Source organism: Chelmon rostratus, chromosome 12 (genome assembly GCF_017976325.1).
Source record: "Chelmon rostratus isolate fCheRos1 chromosome 12, fCheRos1.pri, whole genome shotgun sequence".
Taxonomy (NCBI): Eukaryota; Metazoa; Chordata; class Actinopteri; order Chaetodontiformes; family Chaetodontidae; genus Chelmon; species Chelmon rostratus.
This window is the reverse complement of record NC_055669.1, coordinates 26,910,233-26,935,410: the sequence shown is the minus strand read 5'-3', so window position 1 is coordinate 26,935,410 and position 25,178 is coordinate 26,910,233. Positions and strand designations below refer to the sequence as shown.

The window sequence follows — 25,178 nt, the reverse complement described above, 5'->3', positions numbered from 1 at the left end:
TGGTCGTGTCGATTCTTGCCAGCGGTGATAAAAACAACACAAAATGAAGCACTAAAGTTGAAACACACAGGGCCAGAGTGACTAAGAAAATGTCTGTTTTCATTGAGTTTGCAGTCGTAATCTGTGTTTATTCAGCACCTCAGTTACTAAGACAGCAACTCATTATGCAGTCAGGTCCTGGACTGAGCCTCAGACAACCCTCCAATTATGACAAAATTTCCGACAAATGTCTCAGAGGATAAAATGATGAAGTGTTGATAGTTTATATCCAAAAGGTCAAAGGTCAACTTCACTGCAGCACAATAACGTTCTGCAAAAACACTGTTTTCACCATTACTCAACTAAAACTGTGCTCATTGTTTTGGTGATGACAGTTGTGGTTCTTTGACGGGAGCTGGATCTTCTCACCCTGTTTGATGAACCCAAACTATGAACCTGTCTCTCAGACACCATCCCAACTAGGTTGTTCAAAGACGTTTTTGTCTTCTTTGCCACTTCTTTACTTGATATCATCAACCTGTTGTTGTCAACAGGCTACGGACCACAGTCCTTTAAAGTAGCTTTCATTACAAATGACCTCCTAATTACATCAGACGAAGGACTTGTCTTGTTCCAGCTTCGTTCTGCATTCCACACCACTGACCATCACATCTTATTACAGAGACTGGGACACTCGATTCCAGTTTGTAAATGTTAGCCATGATTAGCCATGATAGCTTCCTTGATGCAATATTATCAGGAAACACTCCACAAACCTTCATTGCTATGCAGATGACACCCATATATATTTATCAATGAAGCCAGATGAAGCCAAGCACTTAACGAAACTCCAAGCTTGTCTTTTTTTTTTTTTTAAACCTTTATTTTACCAGGAAAATTGGCCCATTGAGATTGTCAAGACTTTAGTTATTTGACCTTTATTTGTGAATCTAGCTCATTTATTTTAAGAGCTTGCACTCCCGCTTTTATTTTGAAATGGTCCGCATGATTTCCGGTATTATCGTTTACGGCAGTTGTGTCGGGTATTTTGGCAGAGGCACACGGCCCATTGGTGAGCTGCAGCTAAAGAAACAGACTACTAACAATGTGTAACGTAAAAATATATTGCTTGGTGTTCGTTTCATTGCTAGGCAGTCTTAGAGAGTGATATGAGTGTGAGATAAAGTTGTTGACTGCTCCCGATTAGCGTGCTAGCTCGCGGTTAGCATCGCCGGTTAGCATGTTAAGCTAACGCCGTTAGCCTTCTAAACTAGTGTTTAGCTGGCTGTTGTTAGCATTTGGCTTAACTGTTAGTTGCTAATGGTTATATTGTGATTAATCATTTGGGTCTGCTGTGTGTATTTTAGTTCATGGCTTTAATTCATAGGAGTATGTTTGATTGATAAATATTAAAAAGGCTATGTTTGTTGACATTAAAAAAGTTACTATATGTAATATGTTATTTTGATTAACCATTCTAGGTTTATGACCTGTGTTGCCTGTGACAACTGTGTCGCCTGAGGTCCCTTTGTTATAAATAAAAAGAAGACAAAGGATAACACGAGTTGTACCCACTGTGTGCTTCCTGTCAAGCCTTTTCGGAGGGCTAAGAACTTAAAAGTCCAAACAGAGATTAAAAATCTCTTTTCCAAGGGCGTCATGGCCAAGTGGCAGCACAAGTTACAAAGTTAAAAATTTCAATTTGATTATAAAAACAATTCACTTAAAACAAGTACAAATCAAGGAGTCAATGGAATCAGTTCTGTTAGTTTCATGTCCTTTTGCAGCTTATTCCATGAGGTAGGAGCAGATAAAACAAAGGCCTTTTTTCCCTGCTCTGTGCGATAAGGCAGTACAGAGAGCAGCAGTTGGTCATTGGAGCGCAGATCATAAGAGTTAACGCTCCTCAGCATGATGAGGCTGCAGATGTAGGTTGGCAGTAGTCCAAGTATTGCTTTGTATATGAAGGTGTACCAGTGAATCAACCTCTGGAGTATAATTCACAGTGATGGGTTAGAGCCCTACAGTTAGTAATGAACCTCAGGGAAGCATGATAAACAGAATCAATCTTATTCAGACATTGAGCTGAAGCATTCATGTACAACAGATGTCCATAATCTAAAATGGGTACAAGAGTTGCAGACACAAGGCGCTTCTTGACATTAAAAGAAAAACAAAATTTATTTCTAAATAAGAAACCCAGTTTCAGTTTAAATTTCTTAACAATATTTTCAATGTGAGCTTTGAATGTAAGGGTGTCATCAAGCAAAATACCAAGATATTTATACAGATGTACAACCTCAATTTCATTTCCCTCAAGGGTAAATACTGTGGGGATGTTCATCAGCCCTTTTCTTGGTCTTTTGGACACAAAGACCTGCATGACCGTTAACTTTGTGCTACTCTAGATGGCATTGCTGAGGAGCACTGCAGGGAATCTGGGAGTTAAGTTTGATCAGAATATGTCCTTTAATTCCCACAGAAAACACATTTCAAGGACTGCCTTGTTTCACCTACACAACATTGTAAAAATCAGTGTTAGGGTTAGGGTCAGACACCATCGTATCTCAAAGAGCTCATAACACCCTATTACTCCACAACAACACCGTGTCCCAGAATGCAGGCTTACGAACAGCACAGATCACCCCCGGCCCTCCGAGCGCTCCACTGGCTCCCGGTACGTTTCAGAGTGCTGATCCTCTTCAAGGCCATAAATGGACAGGCCCCTGCCTACATCAAAGAGCTGCTGGCTATTTATCAACCTGCCAGGACTCTCCACTCATCAAACCACATCTCCTTGGTTGCCCCCAGGGCAAGATATAAAAAGTATGGAGACCGCTCTTTTGCCATTCACAGCCCTAAGCTCTGGAACTCTCTTCCACCGCAGCTGCAGACTGTCTCTGATCTTAATGCTTTTAAATGTCATCTTAAAATGCACTTGTACCACCTGGCGTTTAATGCTTAGTCTGTTTCTGACTGTGTGTTTTTTTAAATTCTTTTTACTTGTTTTAATTTATTTTATTTATTTGTTGTTTTTATTTTTTTTTCCTTGTTAAGCGCCTTGTGCTCCTTTTGGATGTTGGAAGGCGCTATACAAATAAAGTCTGATTGATTGATTGATTGAAGAGTCGGCTTAAAACTTTCCTCTTTGATAAAGCTGACAGTTAGGGCTGGCTCAGGCTTGCCTTGGACCGTCCCCTGTTAATGCTGCTATAGGCTTTGATCACAAGACAACCACATGAGTCACAAACTGCAGCAACAACAAGCGTGTCCAAGCCGTGTTCAGCACTTTCAGAGTCCTCTGGAAACACTTCTGCTGTCATTTTGTGGATCTGCAGCATGTTTTCTAAATGCTGCAAATGTGTTTCAAATCAATGATGTTTTCTTGATTTGAATGAGTTTTCTGAGGTTGCAGCACGTTGAGCTCTCTCAGACACCGTACTTCTTCCCTGATGGAAATGATGTGATTTAGTGAATAACAGCACCACAGCACTGACAAACACACCATTTGTCAGAGTTGTGAGAGGAAGGAGGGAGGGATTCAGGGAGGAGCAAAACTGGGACTCAACAACAGAAGAGACACAAACTTTCACAGTGGTGTTTCATACAAAACACAGACAGATTCTCTTTATCTTTAAGATGCTGTCAGTCAGTCTGTTTGTCACTTTGTTTCTGCTCACAATAAGAGGTAGGTGACATGATTAACATTAAAGAGCTTCACTGATTCAAACCTTCACATCATAAAGTTACAGACTTATTTTTTCCTTTAGGTGTCAGCTGTGAAGACCTCAGTCCAGTCAACAATGAAGAGTCCAGTTTAGAAGACAGCACTGTTACTCTGTCCTACAAATACTCCAAACAAGCAACTAGTGGTGATTCTTTCTACTGGTATCGACAATATCCAGGAAAACCACCAGAGTTCCTCATCTCTCACTCAGGAACAGGAACAGTAATATCTAATCCAGTCTCCAGACTGACTGTGAAAGTGAGTGAGGATCAAACCCAAATGGATCTGCAGATCTCCTCTGCTGCAGTGACTGACTCTGCTCTGTACTACTGTGCTGTGAGGCCCACAGTGACAGCAAACCCACAGTCTCTGTACAAAAACACAAGCTGACACACTGACGAGCTGCTGGAAGCCTTTTTTCCACACTGTTCCACTCAACTTTTTACCTCCACTAGAGGGCCACATTATCAAGCAGGCGCTGCACTACTTCTGCACTGTGTTCAACCATCTGTCAATAATAACTGCTGCTGTGAAGAGAACCATTCTCACTCTGAATGCTGAACATCAGCTACTTTCTCCTCTTCATTTCAGCCTCGTTGTACACATGGAACATTGGCTGTGGATTATTCTTGCTGCTCTTTGCTTTGGTGAGAAATAAAACACATCATGTTTCCTTTGAAAACTCTTCAACATATTTCTGAGCTGCACATTCACACATTTTAATGTTCATTGTAGAAAAAGCAGAACAGATTGTTTCTGTCAGCACTTGTTACCTTGTAGAAATAACTCAAATGGTTCAATCTGATCACGGTCAGTGAACGTCACAACTATTCTACATGTCTGTGTGTCTGACTCTGACCAGGTAACTTTAATCAATCATCTTCATTGATTCATGTCTTCCTCTGCATGTTCTCTTCTTCCTCAGAGTGTAAAGGAGAAGACAGAGTGATCCAGCCAACAGCAGATGTCATTGCTACTGAAGGAGACACAGTTACGCTGGACTGTACATTTGAGACCAGTTACCCAAGTCCATCTTTGTTCTGGTACAAACAAGAAGAAAATGGTTTCCCAAAGTACATGTTGAAACGTTTCTCAACAACAGCAGAAAATGCTGCAGAGTTCCAGAAAGACAGATTTGATGCTGCAATCAAGAATAAGTCAGTTCCTCTGAAGATCCAGAAGCTTCAGCTGTCTGACTCTGCTGTGTACTACTGTGCTCTGCAGCCCACAGTGACAGGAAACAGCAAAACTCTGCACAAAAACCTCTGCAGCAAACACAACACAATACTCCACAACGTCCACTAGAGGGAGTCACACTAGCAGAAACTGATGAAATCAAGTGTTTTTGGATGGTAACTGTGTGGATGAGGTGTTTCCATCCATGAGACAGAATCACACAGCAAATCCTCTGACAACTGAGCTAAAAGCTGACAAGCATCCACCAAGAGAGTCCTTTCTCTCCACAGCTGTTTGCTCCTTCATGAATATTAAAACATCCATGAAAATCATCATGTCAAGGTTCTCACTTAGCATCTGAGAAATTAATGTCATCCAGGCTGCAAATGAACAATCTGAAACCAACAAATTCAATATTTGACTGAAGAAATAACTTCATGGACGACCAAATACTGATGAACCAAGACATTCAAATGGGGAGAAGTTTGAGGCTGATGGACTTTAGTCAGGTCCTCTCCTGCTTTACTAAGTCCTCAAATGTGACACAAATGGACAAATGGAAGAAGAACAGTGTGAAGGACCGAACCTGGACATCCAGAAAACATTTCTCTGAGGCAGAGCTGCTCTGGATCAACCAATCATCTCACTGCTTGAACTGAACTTTGGTCTGCAGAGAGGCTTGAAAAAACTGCTCTCTGGCCCCGCCCACTGACATTCAACTCAACCAATGAGATGATTTCTGTCTCCAAAGCAGAAAGGTTTGAGGAACTAAAAGCACAGTCAGCTTGATGTTGAGGAGAAGGGCTGTGCAGCAGAGAGGCGCTTTAGTTTTTCATTCTCCTGCAGTGGAAGAACATTGCTGCTCTGCTGTCTCTTTGACTTTAACACCTCCAAAGACATGTTGCTTCACCTCTTTTTACTTTGCTCTCACTTTATAGGTGAGTGTTACAACACTGATCAAAGTCTCATTTAACCTGCTGTATTAACCAGATATTTGCTCTACATTTCAGAACTGCAGCTTTATCTGTGCAAGATAACAATTTCCATGATAGAAAAGACTTTTGCTTCATTGAATGCATCTGAAAAAGGTCAAAGATGACAGAAAAAGTCCAGAACCTCCTCTGAGTCTCTTCATGTGAGAATCTCTTGCAGACTAACTGACATGAATAAAACTCATTTTGCAGCCCTGAGTTCCATGAACAGCATAAAGCCAGAAAGGACTGAAGAACATGTTGCAGAGGGAAGAAACATCAACCTGGCCTGTAAATATGAGGGTGTTATCTCCAATATCCAGTGGTACCGACAATACCAGAGATCCAGACCAGAGTTCCTGCTCTACATCACAGAGGGAGGATCGATCCATCCAACTGGTTCTGGTGTCTCAGCTCACATCAACAAAACAGAGAAACGTGTAGATGTGGAGATCATCTCAGCTAAAGTGACTGACTCTGCTGTGTACTACTGTGCTCTGCAGCCCACAGTGACAGGAAACAGCAAAACTCTGCACAAAAACCTCTGCAGCAAACACAACACAATACTCCACAACGTCCACTAGAGGGAGTCACACACTGCTCAATTTCAACAGGATGATGATGCTACAGCCTGGAATCACTGTCCTCTCAGACATGATTATGATGTATTTCTGAGTTGAGATCAACAAATAAATCTGACCTTGAGCATTATCCTGCTTGTACCATGGTCACCTGCCCCCCAAAACTGAATCTATTTAGAATTTCTTGAGTTCTGCAATCAAAAAGTTTTTCACAAGCCATAAATCAGTTTCCTTGGTAACACCTGGTAGTTTGACTGATGCCTGGAACAATCTTAACAATCCCATGTAGTCTCACAGCTGCAGACACCGCATCCCCAGGCCCTCCTCCTCATCTCTGGAGATTTCAACCACACTTCCCTGTCTTCAACTCTCCCCACCTTCACCCAGTATGTCAAATGCCACACCAGAGACAATAAAACACTGGACTAACCTCTGCAAACACAAAGGATGCTTGCAGCTCCTTTCCCTTCCCATCACCCTCTGCACATCTGACTTTAGATGGACAGCTGCCACATCCAAAAGTTCTCCAATGATACAGACATCAACGCAGGCAAGACAAGGGAGATAGTGATAGATGTCTGCAGGAAGGGGTCACAGATCCCACCAGTGAGCATCCAGGTTTGGACATTGACATCGTGGGGGAGTACAAACACCTGGGTGTCCACCTCAACAATAAACTGGACTGGACTACCAATACAGATGCCCTGTACAGGAAGGCCCAAAGTCATCTGCATCTGCTAAGAAAGGTCCTTTGGAGTTTGAAGGATACTGTTGAAACATTTTATGACTCTGTGGTTGCATCTGCAGTCTTTTACGCAGTGGTCTGCTGGGGCTGTGGAAGCTCTGATAGGGACAGAAAGAGACTTAACAAAGAGAGTCAGGAGAGCTGGATCTGTCCTGGACTGCCCTCTGGACACCAGTAGGTGGGAGGAGGATGTTAGCCAAGCTGACATCCACCATTGACAACCCCTCCCACCCCCTGTATGACACAGTGGTGGCCCTTAGCAGCTCCTTCAGCAACAGACTGCTGCATCCACCCTGTAAGAAGAAACGCTACTGCAGGTAATTCATTCCAACAGCCATTAGGTTATTTAACTCAGGCATTGTATAATGTAGCACTGTGTTCACACATATACTGTTTTTCTTTGCACTACTGTAAACATCCTTTTACCTCATACATGCTACAACCTGTGCAATATTATATTCCTTCTTCCTTAAATATTACACTAGGCATACATCGTTTTATTTCCCCTGTGACACATATATATATATTTGTAACTGAATTTGTCCATAACAACCACGTGCAAGTGTTGTTTCAATCCTTGTGCAATTTTTCAATATTTATCGAGGTCTTTCCATTTGGCAATATAATTTATATAGTCTTTTGTATAAAATGTACATATAGTCAACTTATTATGTATTTTTTCTTTTCCATTGCCATTGCTGTTGCTCGTTTTGTTGATGCTGCCTGAAACACCAAATTCCCTAGCAGGGGATTAATAAAGTTGATCTTATCTTATCTAATGACTCGGCAGCAGGAGATATTTGTCGTCCACTTAGCTCACAGAACCTTTGGCTCAGCTGCTAGCTTAAAAGCTAACATTATGCTGTCAAGATCCAAAGTCAATAACATTGCGTACGGCTGACAAACAGTAAATATAATTTGACAGTATGTTTAAGAACAAGACTAGCCGGCTATCCGGCCTTGTCACAGTCCCCAAATCAATATCCAGACGCTCAGGAACAGCAGATGGGTCACGTGTCCGCCACAGCCTGAAGCAGCCAGTTGAACAGCGAATGAGATGTGAGATGATCGTTGATGTGATACAAAGGATCAGTTAGTTTAGGGGGCAGCGTACTTTATGGTTACTCAATATAGATACAGGCTGAATAGAACAGTGAACAGACAGTGTCACTGGAACTACGGTATCAACGGACACCCTGCCATGAACTGGTTGCATCTCAGACTCAGGCTTTGATTGATTTTGTTCTTTTCTGCATAAAAAAAGTTTCTCTGGTTGTTTTCTCGGCCTGTGATGTGTTGTGGTGAACCACAGGGTTCAATCCTGGGTCCTCTCATGTTCAAATTGCTTGTTTCTTTCATCACTGAAATTGTGTCAGTTGGTTTATTATATGTGAATTGTTGCTGTTCCAGACCTTCCTACAACTGACTGAGTCCAGAACTGAGATCATTTAAATTCAGTCAACCAGCTGAAATTAAATCTTGCTAAATTGTTTGCTAAATGTTTAGCATACTGCTCATGATGTGGAATAATATTTGACGCTGATCTTTTCTTTCATTATCAGCAGACTTCAGTTGTAGAGTGATGAAATAATGTTGTCTTCACTTTAGGAATAGAAAACAAGTCCATCTTTTCTTTGCCCTGAACCCTGAAAAAGTGATCCATCCTGAAAATCAATGCAGCTTCCTTTCTGTGACTCCTGTTATAAAGAAACCACACAAACAAAGAAAAACCTTCCCACCTCCAGCTGGTACAAAGTGCTGCTAGCAGTCTGTTAACCAGGAGGAAGAGTCACAGAGAGAAGTGAAAATACAGATCGAAGAGGAGACGGAGAGATTGAGGGAGGAGCTGAGCTGGTTCTCAACTATAGAAGAGAGAGAAACTTCCATATTCAGCAGAGTTCAACACACAGACCACAAACATTACCTTTATTCAACATGCTGTCACTGCATCACTGTGTGTTTTCTCTACTGTTTCTTTCCATTCTAACAGGTATGTTAGATCACGCAGCATGAAAAAGCTTCAGTCACATGTTTGTTGGATGTGATTCATTCAGTCACACTTTGACAACATGGTATAACAGAGTTATCTCTTTGTTTAGGTGTCAGCTGTGAAGACCTCAGTCCAGTCAACAATGAAGAGTCCAGTTTAGAAGACAGCACTGTTACTCTGTCCTACAAATACTCCAAACAAGCAACTGCTCAAGATTATTCTTCTGGTATCGACAATATCCAGGAAAACCACCAGAGTTCCTCATCTCTCACTCAGGAACAGGAACAGTAATATCTAATCCAGTCTCCAGACTGACTGTGAAAGTGAGTGAGGATCAAACCCAAATGGATCTGCAGATCTCCTCTGCTGCAGTGACTGACTCTGCTCTGTACTACTGTGCTGTGAGGCCCACAGTGACAGCAAACCCACAGTCTCTGCACAAAAACACAAGCTGACACACTGACGAGCTGCTGGAAGCCTTTTTTCCACACTGTTCCACTCAACTTTTTACCTCCACTAGAGGGCCACATTATCAAGCAGGCGCTGCACTACTTCTGCACTGTGTTCAACCATCTGTCAATAATAACTGCTGCTGTGAAGAGAACCATTCTCACTCTGAATGCTGAACATCAGCTACTTTCTCCTCTTCATTTCAGCCTCGTTGTACACATGGAACATTGGCTGTGGATTATTCTTGCTGCTCTTTGCTTTGGTGAGAAATAAAACACATCATGTTTCCTTTGAAAACTGTTCAACATATTTCTGAGCTGCACATTCACACATTTTAATGTTCATTGTAGAAAAAGCAGAACAGATTGTTTCTGTCAGCACTTGTTACCTTGTAGAAATAACTCAAATGGTTCAATCTGATCACGGTCAGTGAACGTCACAACTATTCTACATGTCTGTGTGTCTGACTCTGACCAGGTCACTTTAATCAATCATCTTCATTGATTCATGTCTTCCTCTGCATGTTCTCTTCTTCCTCAGAGTGTAAAGGAGAAGACAGAGTGATCCAGCCAACAGCAGATGTCATTGCTACTGAAGGAGACACAGTTACACTGGACTGTACATTTGAGAGCAGCAACCCAAGTTCCTATCTGTTCTGGTACAAACAGGATGGAAACAACAGCCCCAAATTCATACTGAGTCGCGTTAAACGGGATCAAGGGAACACACCAGACGAGTCCAAGGAGAGATTTTCATCCACACTGAATTCCACCCTAAAATCAGTTCCTCTGAAGATCCAGAAGCTTCAGCTGTCTGACTCTGCTGTGTACTACTGTGCTCTGCAGCCCACAGTGACAGGAAACAGCAAAACTCTGCACAAAAACCTCTGCAGCAAACACAACACAATACTCCACAACGTCCACTAGAGGGAGTCACACACTGCTCAACTTCAGTGGGATGTGATGGTCGTGTAGATTCTTGCCAGTGGTGATAAAAACAACACAAAATGAAGCACTAACGTTAAAACACACAGGGCCACACTGGCTAAGAAAATGTCTTTGCACAAATGTGCTGCTGTTTTCATTGAGTTTGCAGTCGTAATGTTTATTCAGCACCTCAGTTACTAAGGCAGCAACTCATTATGCAGTCAGGTCCTGGACTGAGCCTCAGACAACCCTCCAGTTATGACCAAATTTACAACAAATGTCTCAGAGGATGAAATGATGAAGTGTTGATGTTTATACCAAAAGGGTCAAAGGTCAACTTCACTGTGACAAAAACACTTTTCTGGCCATTACTCAACACCATAACTCAGGAACAGAAGGGGAGATGGAGACCATTTTTTCACATTTCAGACATTGAAATGGTGACACTAATCTTTGCTTTCCACCTTAAAACTGTGTTGATTGAATTAGTGATGGCAGTTGTGGTTCTTTGAAGGAAGCTGGATCTTCTGACCCTGTTTGATGAACAAAAACCATCAATTTTTCTCTTCATTGGCACTTCTTTACTAGATATGATCAACCTGTCGTTGTCAATAGGCTACGTCCCACAGTCCTTCACAGTTGCTGATATTAAACCTCTTCTGAAAAAGCACAGTGTTGATCCAGGGGCTTTAGACAACTATAGACTTATATCTGACCTCCCCTTTCTCTCCGAAATGCTTGACAGAGCAGTCACCAATCAGTTGTTATTGACTTTGTACAGTACAATTGTTTATTTGAGGACTTCCAGTCAGGACTTAGACTGTATCATAGCACAGAGACAGCACTTGTCAAACTAACCAATGAACTTGTCTCTGTACTTGTTGTTCCAGCTTCGTGCTGCATTCCACATCATTGACCATCACATCCTACAACAGAGACTGGAAACTTAATTGGTATTAAAGGAACTGCACTGAGATGGTTTAAGTTCAACTCTTCAGATTCCAGTTTGTGCATGTTAATGATTCCTCTGTGGATGCTAACGTTAGTCACGTTAGAGTTCCTCAAGGTTCTGTGGTTGGACTGATTCTGTTCACCCTGTTTATGCTTCCTTGAGGCAATTTGTCAGTACATTTTGACAGGATATCTTTTTTGGCAACATAAGTTCTTTTATCGCAAAATATTTATTTGACAGTTGTTTTGCATAAAATGTACATATACATACAGTAGATAACTTTTATTTTGTATTCTGTTGTTATTTCTATGACTATTGCCTTCTGCCTGTAACACCCAAATTTGCCGTGCTGGGGATGAATACAGATTTATCTTATCTGACCTTAGGAAAAACAAAACTTCAAGCATGTCTGAAGGACATAAAGACCTGGACAACCTTTAACAATCTGCTACTAAACTGAGACAAAACCGAAGTGACAGTAGAGGTGTTTAACTGAAGAAACGTACAATTTGATGACATAAGTACTCTGGATGGCATTGTGTTGGCCTCCAGCTTCACTGTCAGGAATCTGGAAGTTTTGTTTCACCAGGACATGTCCTTTAACACAGAAAACACATTTCAAGGACTGCCCATTTCACCTATGTCACATTGTAAAAAATCAGACACATCCTGTCTCAAAACAATGAAGAGAGACTAGTCCAAACATTTGTTTCTTCCATGCTGGATTATTGCAAGTTCTGATTATCAGGCTGCCTCAACAAGTCACTGAAGACTCTCCATCTGATCCAGAACACTGCAGCACGTGTTCTGACAAACACTGGGAACAGAGATCATATTTCTCTCTAAAATCAAAACTCAAAAAGCTTGAAATGGTCAAACACCATCTGATCTGAAAGAACTCATTGTACCCTCCTACCCCACTACAATACTGTGTCCCAGAATGCAGGCTGACTTATGGTTCCAAAAGTGTTAAAAATACTCCGAGAGTCAGAGCCTTCAGCTGTCAAGAGGCAGACACCGTCTCTGTGTTTAAGAGTTGGCTTAAAACTTTCCTCTTTGACAAAGGTTACAGTCAGGGCTGGCTCAAGCTTGCTTTGGACCAGCCTCTAGTTGTGCTGCTGTAGGCTTTGACTCCTGGCGGGCTTTCAATGCACTGAGCTCCTCTCTCCTCCTCCTCCTCTCTCTCTCTCTCAGTCCACATTCATGACCCATTAATACATGTTTCCAACTTAGCTTCTTCCCTGGAGTCTTTGTGCATTCTCATCTCACAGGTTGACATGGATCATAGCTGCATGTGTTTTGCATCATGCTTGAGCCGACTATCGTTGTCCTGCTTGACTGCAACTGTTATTATTATTACTCATTTTGCAAGTGTAATGACATACATATTATTGTTATTACGTAAATATAAATGTCTTTATATTATATTTGTACATATTTGATATTATATCATTATATTTTTATTATATTTTTTAACTTGAAAACACAAACTTGTTTTTTGAATCTGCGTGGTCTTTGGAGGTCAGTGAACGCTGCAGATCACACTGAGCACAACAAAATAACAAATAACAAAATATCAAACAACAAACAAAATAACAATAACAAAAAAACAGTGAACAGATGATACATAGAACAACGTCAGTAACTTCATGAGTCACAAACTGCAGCAACAACAAGCGTGTCCAAGCCGTGTTCATTGTAAAAAAAAAAAAAAAAAAAACAGGGTTAGGGTCAGAGTGGATCTTCCAGTCTCGGTCCACGAGGCAGACACTCTCTCTGTGTTGAAGAGTCGGCTTAAAACTTTCCTCTTTGATAAAGCTGACAGTGAGGGCTGGCTCAGGCTTGCCTTGGACCGTCCCCTGTTAATGCTGCTATAGGCTTTGATCACAAGACAACCACATGAGTCACAAACTGCAGCAACAACAAGCGTGTCCAAGCCGTGTTCGGCACTTTCAGAGTCCTCTGGAAACACTTCTGCTGTCATTTTGTGGATCTGCAGCATGTTTTCTAAATGCTGCAAATGTGTTTCAAATCAATGATGTTTTCTTGATTTGAATGAGTTTTCTGAGGTTGCAGCACGTTGAGCTCTCTCAGCCACCGTACTTCTTCCCTGATGGAAATGATGTGATTTAGTGAATAACAGCACCACAGCACTGACAAACACACCATTTGTAAGAGTTGTGAGAGGAAGGAGGGAGGGATTCAGGGAGGAGCAAAACTGTGACTCAACAACAGAAGAGACACAAACTTTCACAGTGGTGTTTCATACAAAACACAGACAGATTCTCTTTATCTTTAAGATGCTGTCAGTCAACTTCAGTCTGTTTGTCACTTTGTTTCTGCTCACAATAAGAGGTAGGTGACATGATTAACATTAAAAGAGCTTCACTCATTCAAACCTTCACATCATAAAGTTACAGACTTATTTTTTCCTTTAGGTGTCAGCTGTGAAGACCTCAGTCCAGTCAACAATGAAGAGTCCAGTTTAGAAGACAGCACTGTTACTCTGTCCTACAAATACTCCAAACAAGCAACTGGTGGTGATTATTTCTTCTGGTATCGACAATATCCAGGAGAACCACCAGAGTTCCTCATCTCTCACTCAGGAACAGGAACAGTAATATCTAATCCAGTCTCCAGACTGACTGTGAAAGTGAATGAGGATCAAACCCAAATGGATCTGCAGATCTCCTCTGCTGCAGTGACTGACTCTGCTCTGTACTACTGTGCTGTGAGGCCCACAGTGACAGCAAACCCACAGTCTCTGTACAAAAACACAAGCTGACACACTGACGAGCTGCTGGAAGCCTTTTTTCCACACTGTTCCACTCAACTTTTTACCTCCACTAGAGGGCCACATTATCAAGCAGGCGCTGCACTACTTCTGCACTGTGTTCAACCATCTGTCAATAATAACTGCTGCTGTGAAGAGAACCATTCTCACTCTGAATGCTGAACATCAGCTACTTTCTCCTCTTCATTTCAGCCTCGTTGTACACATGGAACATTGGCTGTGGATTATTCTTGCTGCTCTTTGCTTTGGTGAGAAATAAAACACATCATGTTTCCTTTGAAAACTCTTCAACATATTTCTGAGCTGCACATTCACACATTTTAATGTTCATTGTAGAAAAAGCAGAACAGATTGTTTCTGTCAGCACTTGTTACCTTGTAGAAATAACTCAAATGGTTCAATCTGATCACGGTCAGTGAACGTCACAACTATTCTACATGTCTGTGTGTCTGACTCTGACCAGGTCACTTTAATCAATCATCTTCATTGATTCATGTCTTCCTCTGCATGTTCTCTTCTTCCTCAGAGTGTAAAGGAGAAGACAGAGTGATCCAGCCAACAGCAGATGTCATTGCTACTGAAGGAGGCACAGTTACGCTGGACTGTACATTTGAGAGCAGTGACCGAAGTCCATCTTTGTTCTGGTACAAACAGGATGGAAACAACAGCCCCAAATTCATACTGAGTCGCTTTCAACGGGATCAAGGGAACACACCAGACGAGTCCAAGGAGAGATTTTCTTCCACACTGAATTCCACCTTAAAATCAGTTCCTCTGAAGATCCAGAAGCTTCAGCTGTCTGACTCTGCTGTGTACTACTGTGCTCTGCAGCCCACAGTGACAGGAAACAGCAAAACTCTGCACAAAAACCTCTGCAGCAAACACAACACAATACTCCACAACGTCCACTAGAGGGAGTCACACACTGCTCAACTTCAATGAGATGTGATGATACAGTGTTGAATCTTTTCACTCATGAGACACAGCTGTGATGATGAGCTTCACAAATGAAGACCAGTCCCCTCCTACTGACTGCAGAAGTGTTTCATGAGAACTGTTTGTTTCCAGCTGTGAACATCAGACCAACAACTCACAGAACTCATTCATACTGAACGTTCACTGACAACTTTTCACCTCTGCAAAGATGGAAACACTCACTGCAATTTTGTTCTTCTCAACTCTCATAGGTTTGTATGTTTTTGACTAGAAAACCAGAAATATAAAGATATTTTAAAGCAATAAAGATCCTGAATGAATAAGTTCACAATTTAACAATTAGAATTCCAGATGTGACGACTTCATCACTAATAACTGATCACTAAACTGTTCACAGCTTCATTTGTTTTCATTGATCAACGTTGATGTGTGATGTTTTTCAAATGATGGATTTCTCACTTTTGGACAGAACTCTCAATATAACATGTCGTTTCCCTCAGTAGGTTCCACCATGGAAGATGACATCACTGCCAGCAGAGCTAAAGAGTTTTCATCAGAGGGCCGGAGTGTTACTCTGTCCTGTAAATATTCAATTAAAGGTGAAAATCTCCAGTGGTATCGACAACATCCTGGATCAGCTCCTCAGTTCCTTCTCCTGATCACTGATACAAAAGAGCCGTCAGTGGTGAAAGCAACACCTCCAAACCCTCGACTGACTGCTCAACTGAATGAGGAGAGAAATCGAGTCGATCTGCAGATCTCCTCTGCTGCAGTGACTGACTCTGCTGTGTACTACTGTGCTCTGCAGCCCACAGTGACAGGAAACAGCAAAACTCTGCACAAAAACCTCTGCAGCAAACACAACACAATACTCCACAACGTCCACTAGAGGGAGTCACACTAGCAGAAACTGATGAAATCAAGTGTTGTTGGATGGTAACTGTGTTGATGAGGTGTTTCCATCAATGAGACAGAATCACACAGCAAATCCTCTGACAACTGAGCTAAAAGCTGACAAGCATCCACCAAGGGAGTCCTTTCTCTCCACAGCTGTTTGCTCCTTCATGAATATTAAAACATCCATGAAAATCATCATGTCAAGGTTCTCACTGAGCATCTGAGAAATTAATGTCATCCAGGCTGCAAATGAACAATCTGAAACCAACAAATTCAATATTTGACTGAAGAAATAACTTCATGGACGACCAAATACTGATGAACCAAGACATTCAAGTGGGGAGAACTTTGAGGCTGATGGACTTTAGTCAGGTCCTCTCCTGCTTTACTAAGTCCTCAAATGTGACACAAATGGACAAATGGAAGAAGAACGGTGTGAAGGACTGAACCTGGACATCCAGAAAACATTTCTCTGAGGCAGAGCTGCTCTGGATCAACCAATCATCTCACTGCTTGAACTGAACTTTGGTCGGCAGAGAGGCTCGAAAAAGCTACTCTCTGGCCCCGCCCACTGACATTCAACTCAACCAATGAGATGATTTCTGTCTACAGAGCAGAAAGGTTTGAGGAACTAAAAGCACAGTCAGCTTGATGTTGAGGAGAAGGGCTGTGCAGCAGAGAGGCGCTTTAGTTTTTCATTCTCCTGCAGTGGAAGAACATTGCTGCTCTGCTGTCTCTTTGACTTTAACAACTCCAAAGACATGTTGCTTCACCTCTTTTTACTTTGCTCTCACTTTATAGGTGAGTGTTACAACACAGATCAAAGTCTCATTTAACCTGCTGTATTAACCAGATATTTGCTCTACATTTCACAACTACAGCTTTATCTGTGCCAGATAACAATTTCCATGATAGAAAAGACTTTTGCTTCATTGAATGCATCTGAAAAAGGTCAAAGATGACAGAAAAAGTCCAGAACCTCCTCTGAGTCTCTTCATGTGAGAATCTCTTGCAGACTAACTGACATGAATAAAACTCATTTTGCAGCCCTGAGTTCCATGAACAGCATAAAGCCAGAAAGGACTGAAGAACATGTTGCAGAGGGAAGAAACATCAACCTGGCCTGTAAATATGAGGGTGTTATCTCCAATATCCAGTGGTACCGACAATACCAGAGATCCAGACCAGAGTTCCTGCTCTCCATCGCAGAGGGAGGATCGATCCATCCAACTGGTTCTGCTTTCTCAGCTCACATCAACAAAACAGAGAAACGTGTAGATGTGGAGATCATCTCAGCTAAAGTGACTGACTCTGCTGTGTACTACTGTGCTCTGCAGCCCACAGTGACAGGAAACAGCAAAACTCTGCACAAAAACCTCTGCAGCAAACACAACACAATACTCCACAACGTCCACTAGAGGGTGTCACACACTGTTCAACTTCAATGGGATGTGACGGTTGTGTCGATTCTTGCCAGTGAAGATAAAAACAACACAAAATGAAGCACTAAAGTTAAAACACACAGGGCCAGACTGACTAAGAAAATGTCTTTGCACAAATGTGCTGCTGTTTTCATTGAGTTTGCAGTCGTAATCTGTGTTTATTCAGCACCTCAGTTACTAAGGCAGCAACTCATTATGCAGTCAGGTCCTGGACTGAGCCTCAGACAACCCTCCAATTACGATAAATTTCCGACAAATGTCTCAGAGGATAAAATGATGAAGTGTTGATAGTTTAAATCCAAAAGGTCAAAGGTCAACTTCACTGCAGCACAATAATGTTCTGCAAAAACACTGTTTTGACCATTACTCAACTAAAACTGTGCTCATTGTATCGGTGATGGCAGTTGTGGTTCTAGAAAGGGAGCTGGATCTTCTGACCCTGTTTGATGAACCCAAACCATTAACCTGTCTCTCAGACACCATCCCAACTAGGCTTTTCAAAGACGTTTTTGTCTTCTTTGGCACTTCTTTATTTGATATGATCAACCTGTTGTTGTCAACAGGCTACGGACCACAGTCCTTTAAAGTAGCTTTAATTACAAATGACCTCATAATTACATTAGACGAAGGACTTGTCTTGTTCCAGCTTCGTTCTGCATTCCACACCACTCACCATCACATCTTATTACAGAGACTGGGACACTCGATTCCAGTTTGTACATGTTAGCCATGATTCCTCTGTGCATGCTAACGTTAGTCACAGAGTTCCTCAAAGTTCTGTGCTTGGACTGACTCTATTCACCCAATATAAGCTTCCTTGAGGCAATATTATCAGGAAACACTCCAGAAACCTTCATTGCTATGCAGATGACACCCACATATATTTATCAATGAAGCCAGATGAAGCCAAGCACTTAAGGAAACTTCAAGTTTGTCTTATGGACACAAACACCTGGATGACCGTTAACTTTGTGCTACTCTGGATGGCATTGCTGACTGGCCTCCAGGCCCACTATAAGGAATCTGGGAGTTAAGTTTGATCAGAATATGTCCTTTAATTCCCACAGAAAAAACACATTTCAAGGACTGCCTTGTTTCACCGACGCAACGTTGTAAAAATCAGAGTTAGGGTTAGGGTCAGACACCATCGTATCTCAAAGAGCTCATAACACCCTATTACCCCACAACAACACCGTGTCCCAGAATACAGGCTTATGAACTGTTCCTCAAACCTCCAAAAGCAGAACTTGAGCCAGATCCTTCAGCTATCTCTCTCGTCTCCTGTGGAACCATCTTCCAGTCTCGGTCCACGAGGCAGACACTCTCTCTGTGTTGAAGAGTCGGCTTAAAACTTTCCTCTTTGATAAAGCTGACAGTTAGGGCTGGCTCAGGCTTGCCTTGGACCGTCCCCTGTTAATGCTGCTGTAGTCTTAGATCACAAGACAACCACATGAGTCACAAGCTGCAGCAACACACCATTTGTCAGAGTTGTGAGAGGAAGGAGGGAGGGATTCAGGGAGGAGCAAAACTGGGACTCAACAACAGAAAAGACACAAAATTTCACAGTGGTGTTTCATACAAAACACAGACAGATTCTCTTTATCTTTAAGATGCTGTCAGTCAACTTCAGTCTGTTTGTCACTTTGTTTCTGCTCACAATAAGAGGTAGGTGACATGATTAACATTAAAAGAGCTTCACTCATTCAAACCTTCACATCATAAAGTTACAGACTTATTTTTTTCCTTTAGGTGTCAGCTGTGAAGACCTCAGTCCAGTCAACAATGAAGAGTCCAGTTTAGAAGACAGCACTGTTACTCTGTCCTACAAATACTCCAAACAAGCAACTGGTCGTAATGAGTTTTACTGGTATCGACAATATCCAGGGAAACCACCAGAGTTCCTCATCTCTCACTTGGGAACACAACGTGCAACAAACTCCAGACTGACTGTGAAAGTGAGTGAGGATCAAACCCAAATGGATCTGCAGATCTCCTCTGCTGCAGTGACTGACTCTGCTCTGTACTACTGTGCTGTGAGGCCCACAGTGACAGGAAACAGCAAAACTCTGCACAAAAACCCCTGCAGCAAACACAACACAATACTCCACAACGTCCACTAGAGGGAGTCACACACCATGAAGCCTTTTCGGTCTGAGCCAGCGTCACTGCACTGATGACAAATCCAACAAAGAAAACAGAAGTAATACAGATTAGAGACAGAGCTACTGTGAACAGAGGAACAATTTATTGGTTGAGCTGAACTGACAAAATAACATCAAGAGGTGACTGGCCCCGCCCACTGAGCTTCAACTCAACCAATCACATGATTTCTTACTCATTCTCCTGCAGTGGAAGAACATTGCTGCTCTGCTGTCTGTTGGACTTTGACGACTCCAAAGACATGTTGCTTCAGCTCTTTTTCCTCTTCTGTCACTTTATGGGTGAGTGTTACAACAGAACAGCAGCTGAAGTTTGCTTTCACCTGCTGCATTAACCACATACACACAACCTGTATTTCACAACGTTTCTCATTTCTTTGCTGGGACACAATGCACCTCACCTTTTCATCATCTTGGAACAATGAATGTTTATGGAACTGTAGCGTTTGTCTTTTACTGTCAGTGTCCATACAATCACACTGTACACTTGACATTTTCCACTGTCTTCTCCTCTCAGCCTCATGAACAATGTTCGTCTAATGGCTTCATTTTCTCCACTTTTTCCAGGACCAACAGCTGGAGACAAAATCTCTCCTGAACGAGATGAAGTCAGTGGAAGAGAAGGAGAATCTGTCACACTCAAATGTCAATATGAGACAACATCAGAGTATCCTTCTCTTCACTGGTACAGACATCATTCTGACCTTCAGGCGCCTCAGTTTATACTCTGGAAAGGTGCAAGATCAGGGAGTGATGAGGAATATATTCCTGATGATCGATATGACAGTCAAACATCAAGAGCATCAACTGAACTGACCATAAGAAAGCTAACCCTGGCAGACACAGCTCTCTACTACTGTGCTCTGGAAACACAGTGATACAAAGTGTAGAAGAGGCTGCACAAAAAGCTGAACACACATATCTGACGACTCTTCAAAGAGGAGGGAAGTGGGATTCAAACCACAGCTTCAAATCAGATGGATTCTGCCAATTCCTGTTTGATCAGAGTCACTGTGGTTACAGCTGCTCATCAAACACTGTGGGAGGATTCACATGAGCAGCAAATCAATGACAAACCAGCTGGATGATGCTTCAAACTCAAGACCACTTTAAGACCACTGGACCATAAAGAGTTTTGTGAGTCTTGTTGTTGTTCCAGAGACATGATGTGTCTCTTTGTTGCAACTTTTCCTCCCTTGATCACTCAGTTGTCTCTTTCTGTCTGCTCCAGCGCCGGCTCGAACCATTCTGGTGTCACAGGGGAGATTAGCTTTGATTTGAATTGAGAGTCAGAGAATGGTCAACAATATACCTCTTCTTTTTCCACCTACTGGTTTTTATATAATAAAATAATAAAAATGTTCATGTCATCGTCTTCGTTCAGGTTTGTGAGCAGTTCAAATATATATCTTTCTAAACAAAACTGACAGCATCAGGTCAAAGAGCAGTGGCCTAAAGCTATGGAGTCTTGAGGACCCTCCTGCTTCCAACAATGTCCACCCAGTCACAGGCATGAAGCCCACTCACGGTCAGCTTGATATCATTTCAACAGAGCTCCTAAAACAGTGATCTGAAGCAGTTGTCCCAGCACACTGATGACTGTAAACAGTTCTCTCACCACAGGTACAGTCCTATTTTAAGCATGCCATAGCTCAGCCACTCCTCAAGAAGTCTGATCTTGACCCAACTAGTCCACATGATTACAGGCCAATCTTGAAATTCTCCATCTTATCGAAGGTTTTATAAAAGGCTCCTTTTAATCAGATTCTGTCTTTGTTAAACCAACACAATATTCTTGAGGAATTCTGGTCAGGGTTCCATGAACGCCACAGCACAGAAGCAGCTCTCCTCAGAGTCATAAATGACCTCCTCTGTGCTGTGGATGCCAGTACATCTCAATTCTTCCAGATCTCAGTGCAGCTTCTGACACTGTTGACCACACGATTCTCCTTGATGGCTTGACACCTCAGGTCGGCAGTTCTGGGTCCGCTCTTGATTGGTTCCATTCTTCCATTTCAAACAGAGGTGTCACTGTTTGCATTGGCAGCTCGTCCTCCACGCCTGCAAAGAGTTCATGTGGGGTTCTGTAGGGTTCAGTTCTAGGTACAATTCTTCAATGTCTTTATATGCTCCCATGCAGAAGAATCATCCAAACTCATGACACAACACTCTTTTCAATGTGATGCAGATGATTAGTCAGATCAACCAGCCCCTCAATCCCCAAAACCAAGCAAAATACTAAAGACTGGTTGGTTCAGAATTTCCTCCAGTTAAATGAGGACTGCACAAAACCTCACTCACCTTTCAAATCTGAAACTGTGGTATGGAGAAGATCCTGCCTGTTCCCTGTGTCGAGCATCAGCATCCCTTGAGCACATCCTGCCAGGATGCACTACAAGTCTTACCCAAGGGCGCTATACTTGAAGACATAACCAAGAAGTCAGAGAAATGGCATGGACACTGGAACAGAAGCGAATCACCACAAATCAGCTTCCACAAACAGCAAAGGGAAAGGTCCACTTCCTACAGTTTGTACCACCAGGCCAAACTCAAGAGCACCAAACAACACCAAAGGAGCCAGCATCCTGCAGTGCCTGGGACGCTGGGTACATCGTTGAGCCCTCTGGAGACGTTGTGGGTTTCAATCAACGAAACGTCGATGAAGCAGGGTACCCACCTGATGACCCCAATGAAATACATACCCTCCCTTTCACCACTTCACACCGACTGCTATGTTCAAGAGTTACCTACTGACCAAGGGATTAAAACATCTAGTCCTATTAGCTTTACTGCCTACATCAGACTAAATGTAAAGAACCAGGAAGCTATATTTGATGCCGGCTGAACCTGAAGACCCAGTTTGATTCTCAAGTTTTTCATTGTGTTTAATCTGTTTTTATTCACATTTGATTGCTTGAGTTTTAAATTATGTTTGAACTTGTTTCTATTTTAATCGTGTTTTACGTCCACAACTTCTGTGATGCACATACACTACACTTGTTGCTCTTGTTTTTAGCTGCAGGTTATTTCAGATGAAACTGTGGGTAACAATGAGACAAATTTTAAAATGGAGTCGAACTCGCTGTATGTGATTACATACTTGGTCCATAAAGCTGACTCAGTTCAGTTCAGATCTTTATTGTCCCACAAGAACAAAGGATGTGACTGCTGCATTGTGGGAGTGTTTTCTGTATCATGGAACACTGACGGTGGTAAACTGGTGCTATCCCTGCTAACGACGAGCTCTCAATAGAATATCCCATTTGGAGCCATCGACATGTCCAAGCAGGTTGTGAATAGGCTTCATATTGTACCTCATTATCTGCAGAAGCTCTGGACAGGCGGACCAACTGACAGTCTCTATAATATGACACTGACACCATATTAAACAACACAACAACTCATTGTTGAGTCCAACGACAGAGTGGAGGTTTTTCTGGTGAGTTACATTGAAACCAAGATGAAGTTACAAAAAATCAGGAGGTGTAAATGTAACAATGATCACAGAAATATCAAAAGTTAGGACAGGATTCTTTGTTAAAATATTCACACACGACACAATACTCCACATCGTCCACTAGAGGGAGTGACACACTGTTCAACTTCAATGGGATGTGATGATGCCGTCTGGAACCACTGAAAGATGAAGAAATTAAACCACTGACAACTCATTCACTCACAATTACATTTAACAAGGTAACCATGGCAACATGCAACAAATGATTTTTTCAAATCTTATTGATATGAAACATTTTCATCAGACCTGAAACAGGACACATTGAGGAAGGATGTTAACTTTTACATATAATAAAGCACAATGTTCTTTTGACCAAAATTCAGTTGTTCATGGAATTTATCTTTTGGAATGAAGATTAATTCACGTACTGACAGAATAACTGAAATAAAATATGAAAGAGGTGTCAGTTATCAGGAATCAATGGACAACACAGAGGACGGACGAGTCCATTAACTCCTGATGAAGGATTATCCTGCTTTTACCATGGTCACCTGCTCCTCAAAAATAAGACAAGAAGACCATTAATTTAGATTTTCATGAGTTCTCAAATCAAAATCTGAAAAAAGTTTTTCACAAGCCATAATTCAGTTTCCATGGTTTTCCATTTCCATCATTGTGATCCCATAACGGAACACAATGGAAACAGAGATATTTGTAGTCCAATCAAGTATTCACCCATGTCCATGAACTGGTTGCATCTCAGACTCTGGCTTTGATTGATTTTGTTCTTTTCTGTAAAAAAGAAGTTTCTCTGTAGTTTTCTCAGCCTGTGAGGTTTTGTGGTGAACCACAGCACACAACAGCACACCTGCACAAAAATCCCCATCCCCTCCCGGCGAACAGGTGCTGTCGCTGTCCCCTGACAGTGTGAGGAGGACACTCAGCAGGATCAACGCTCGCAAAGCTTCTGGTCCTGACAACATTCCTGGTCGCGTGCTGAGGGACTGTGCCGGAGAGCTCACGGATGTCTTCACAGACATCTTCAACATCTCGCTGAGCCAAGCTGTTGTCCCCACATGCTTCAAAACCACCACCATCATCCCTGTCCCGAAGAAGTCGTCGCCCTCCTGTTTCAACGACTACCGTCCGGTAGCACTCACCCCCATCCTCATGAAGTGCTTCGAATGGCTAGTGTTGAAACACATCAAGACTGTCCTCCCACCCTCCCTGGACCCCTTACAGTTTGCTTATCGGCCCAACCGCTCGACCGATGACGCCATCTCCACTGCCCTCCACTCAGCCCTCACACATCTGGACAAAAAAGACTCTTACGTCAGAATGCTGTTCATAGACTTCAGCTCAGCATTCAACACAATCATCCCACAACAGCTCATCACAAAACTGGACCAGCTGGGACTAAACACCTCCCTGTGCAACTGGCTGCTGGACTTCCTGACTGGGAGACCTCAGGCAGTTCGGGTCGGCAGGAACACATCCAGCACCACCACACTGAACACGGGGCCCCCCAAGGATGTGTGCTGAGCCCCCTCCTCTTCACCCTGCTGACCCACGACTGCACACCGTCCCACAGCTCCAACCTCCTCGTCAAGTTCGCCGATGACACAACTGTGGTGGGTCTCATCAGCAATGACGACGAGGTGGACAACAGGAGCGAGGTGAGCCGCCTGGCCTCGTGGTGTGAACACAACAATCTCTCTCTGAATGTGGAGAAGACGAAGGAGATTGTTGTGGACTTCAGGAGAAGACGCCCCCAGTATGCCCCCCTTACCATCAATGGTGCTACGGTGGAGAGGGTAAGCAGCACCAAATTCCTGGGTGTGCACGTCACTGAGGACTTCTCCTGGACCACCAACACCACATCGCTGGCCAAGAAAGCGAACCAGCGCCTCTACTTCCTCCGCAAACTGAGGAAAGCTAGAGCCCCGGCCCCCATCATGCACACCTTCTACAGAGGCACCATCGAGAGCGTCCTGAC

The 25,178-nt window shown here is 42.6% G+C and overlaps 5 gene segments (V, D, J or C); all 5 read left to right on the top strand.

The window, feature by feature from the left end:
* The first annotated feature begins 4,056 nt into the window (after nucleotides 1-4,056).
* LOC121615602 lies at nucleotides 4,057-5,011 on the top strand. The segment is given in 2 exon segments: nucleotides 4,057-4,353; nucleotides 4,632-5,011. Coding segments are annotated over 2 exon segments (423 nt in total).
* Nucleotides 5,012-5,869: 858 nt separating this feature from the next.
* Nucleotides 5,870-6,749, top strand: LOC121614442. The segment is given in 2 exon segments: nucleotides 5,870-5,970; nucleotides 6,067-6,749. Coding segments are annotated over 2 exon segments (414 nt in total).
* Nucleotides 6,750-9,618: 2,869 nt separating this feature from the next.
* LOC121614440 lies at nucleotides 9,619-10,601 on the top strand. The segment is given in 2 exon segments: nucleotides 9,619-9,881; nucleotides 10,160-10,601. Coding segments are annotated over 2 exon segments (429 nt in total).
* Nucleotides 10,602-14,297: 3,696 nt separating this feature from the next.
* On the top strand, nucleotides 14,298-15,164 carry LOC121614444 (the record flags this gene model as incomplete). The annotated part of the segment is given in 2 exon segments: nucleotides 14,298-14,539; nucleotides 14,818-15,164. Coding segments are annotated over 2 exon segments (390 nt in total), but the record flags the coding sequence as incomplete, so codon positions are not given.
* A 1,597-nt stretch (nucleotides 15,165-16,761) lies between these two features.
* Nucleotides 16,762-17,557, top strand: LOC121614443. The segment is given in 2 exon segments: nucleotides 16,762-16,925; nucleotides 17,172-17,557. Coding segments are annotated over 2 exon segments (411 nt in total).
* The last annotated feature ends 7,621 nt before the right edge of the window (nucleotides 17,558-25,178 follow it).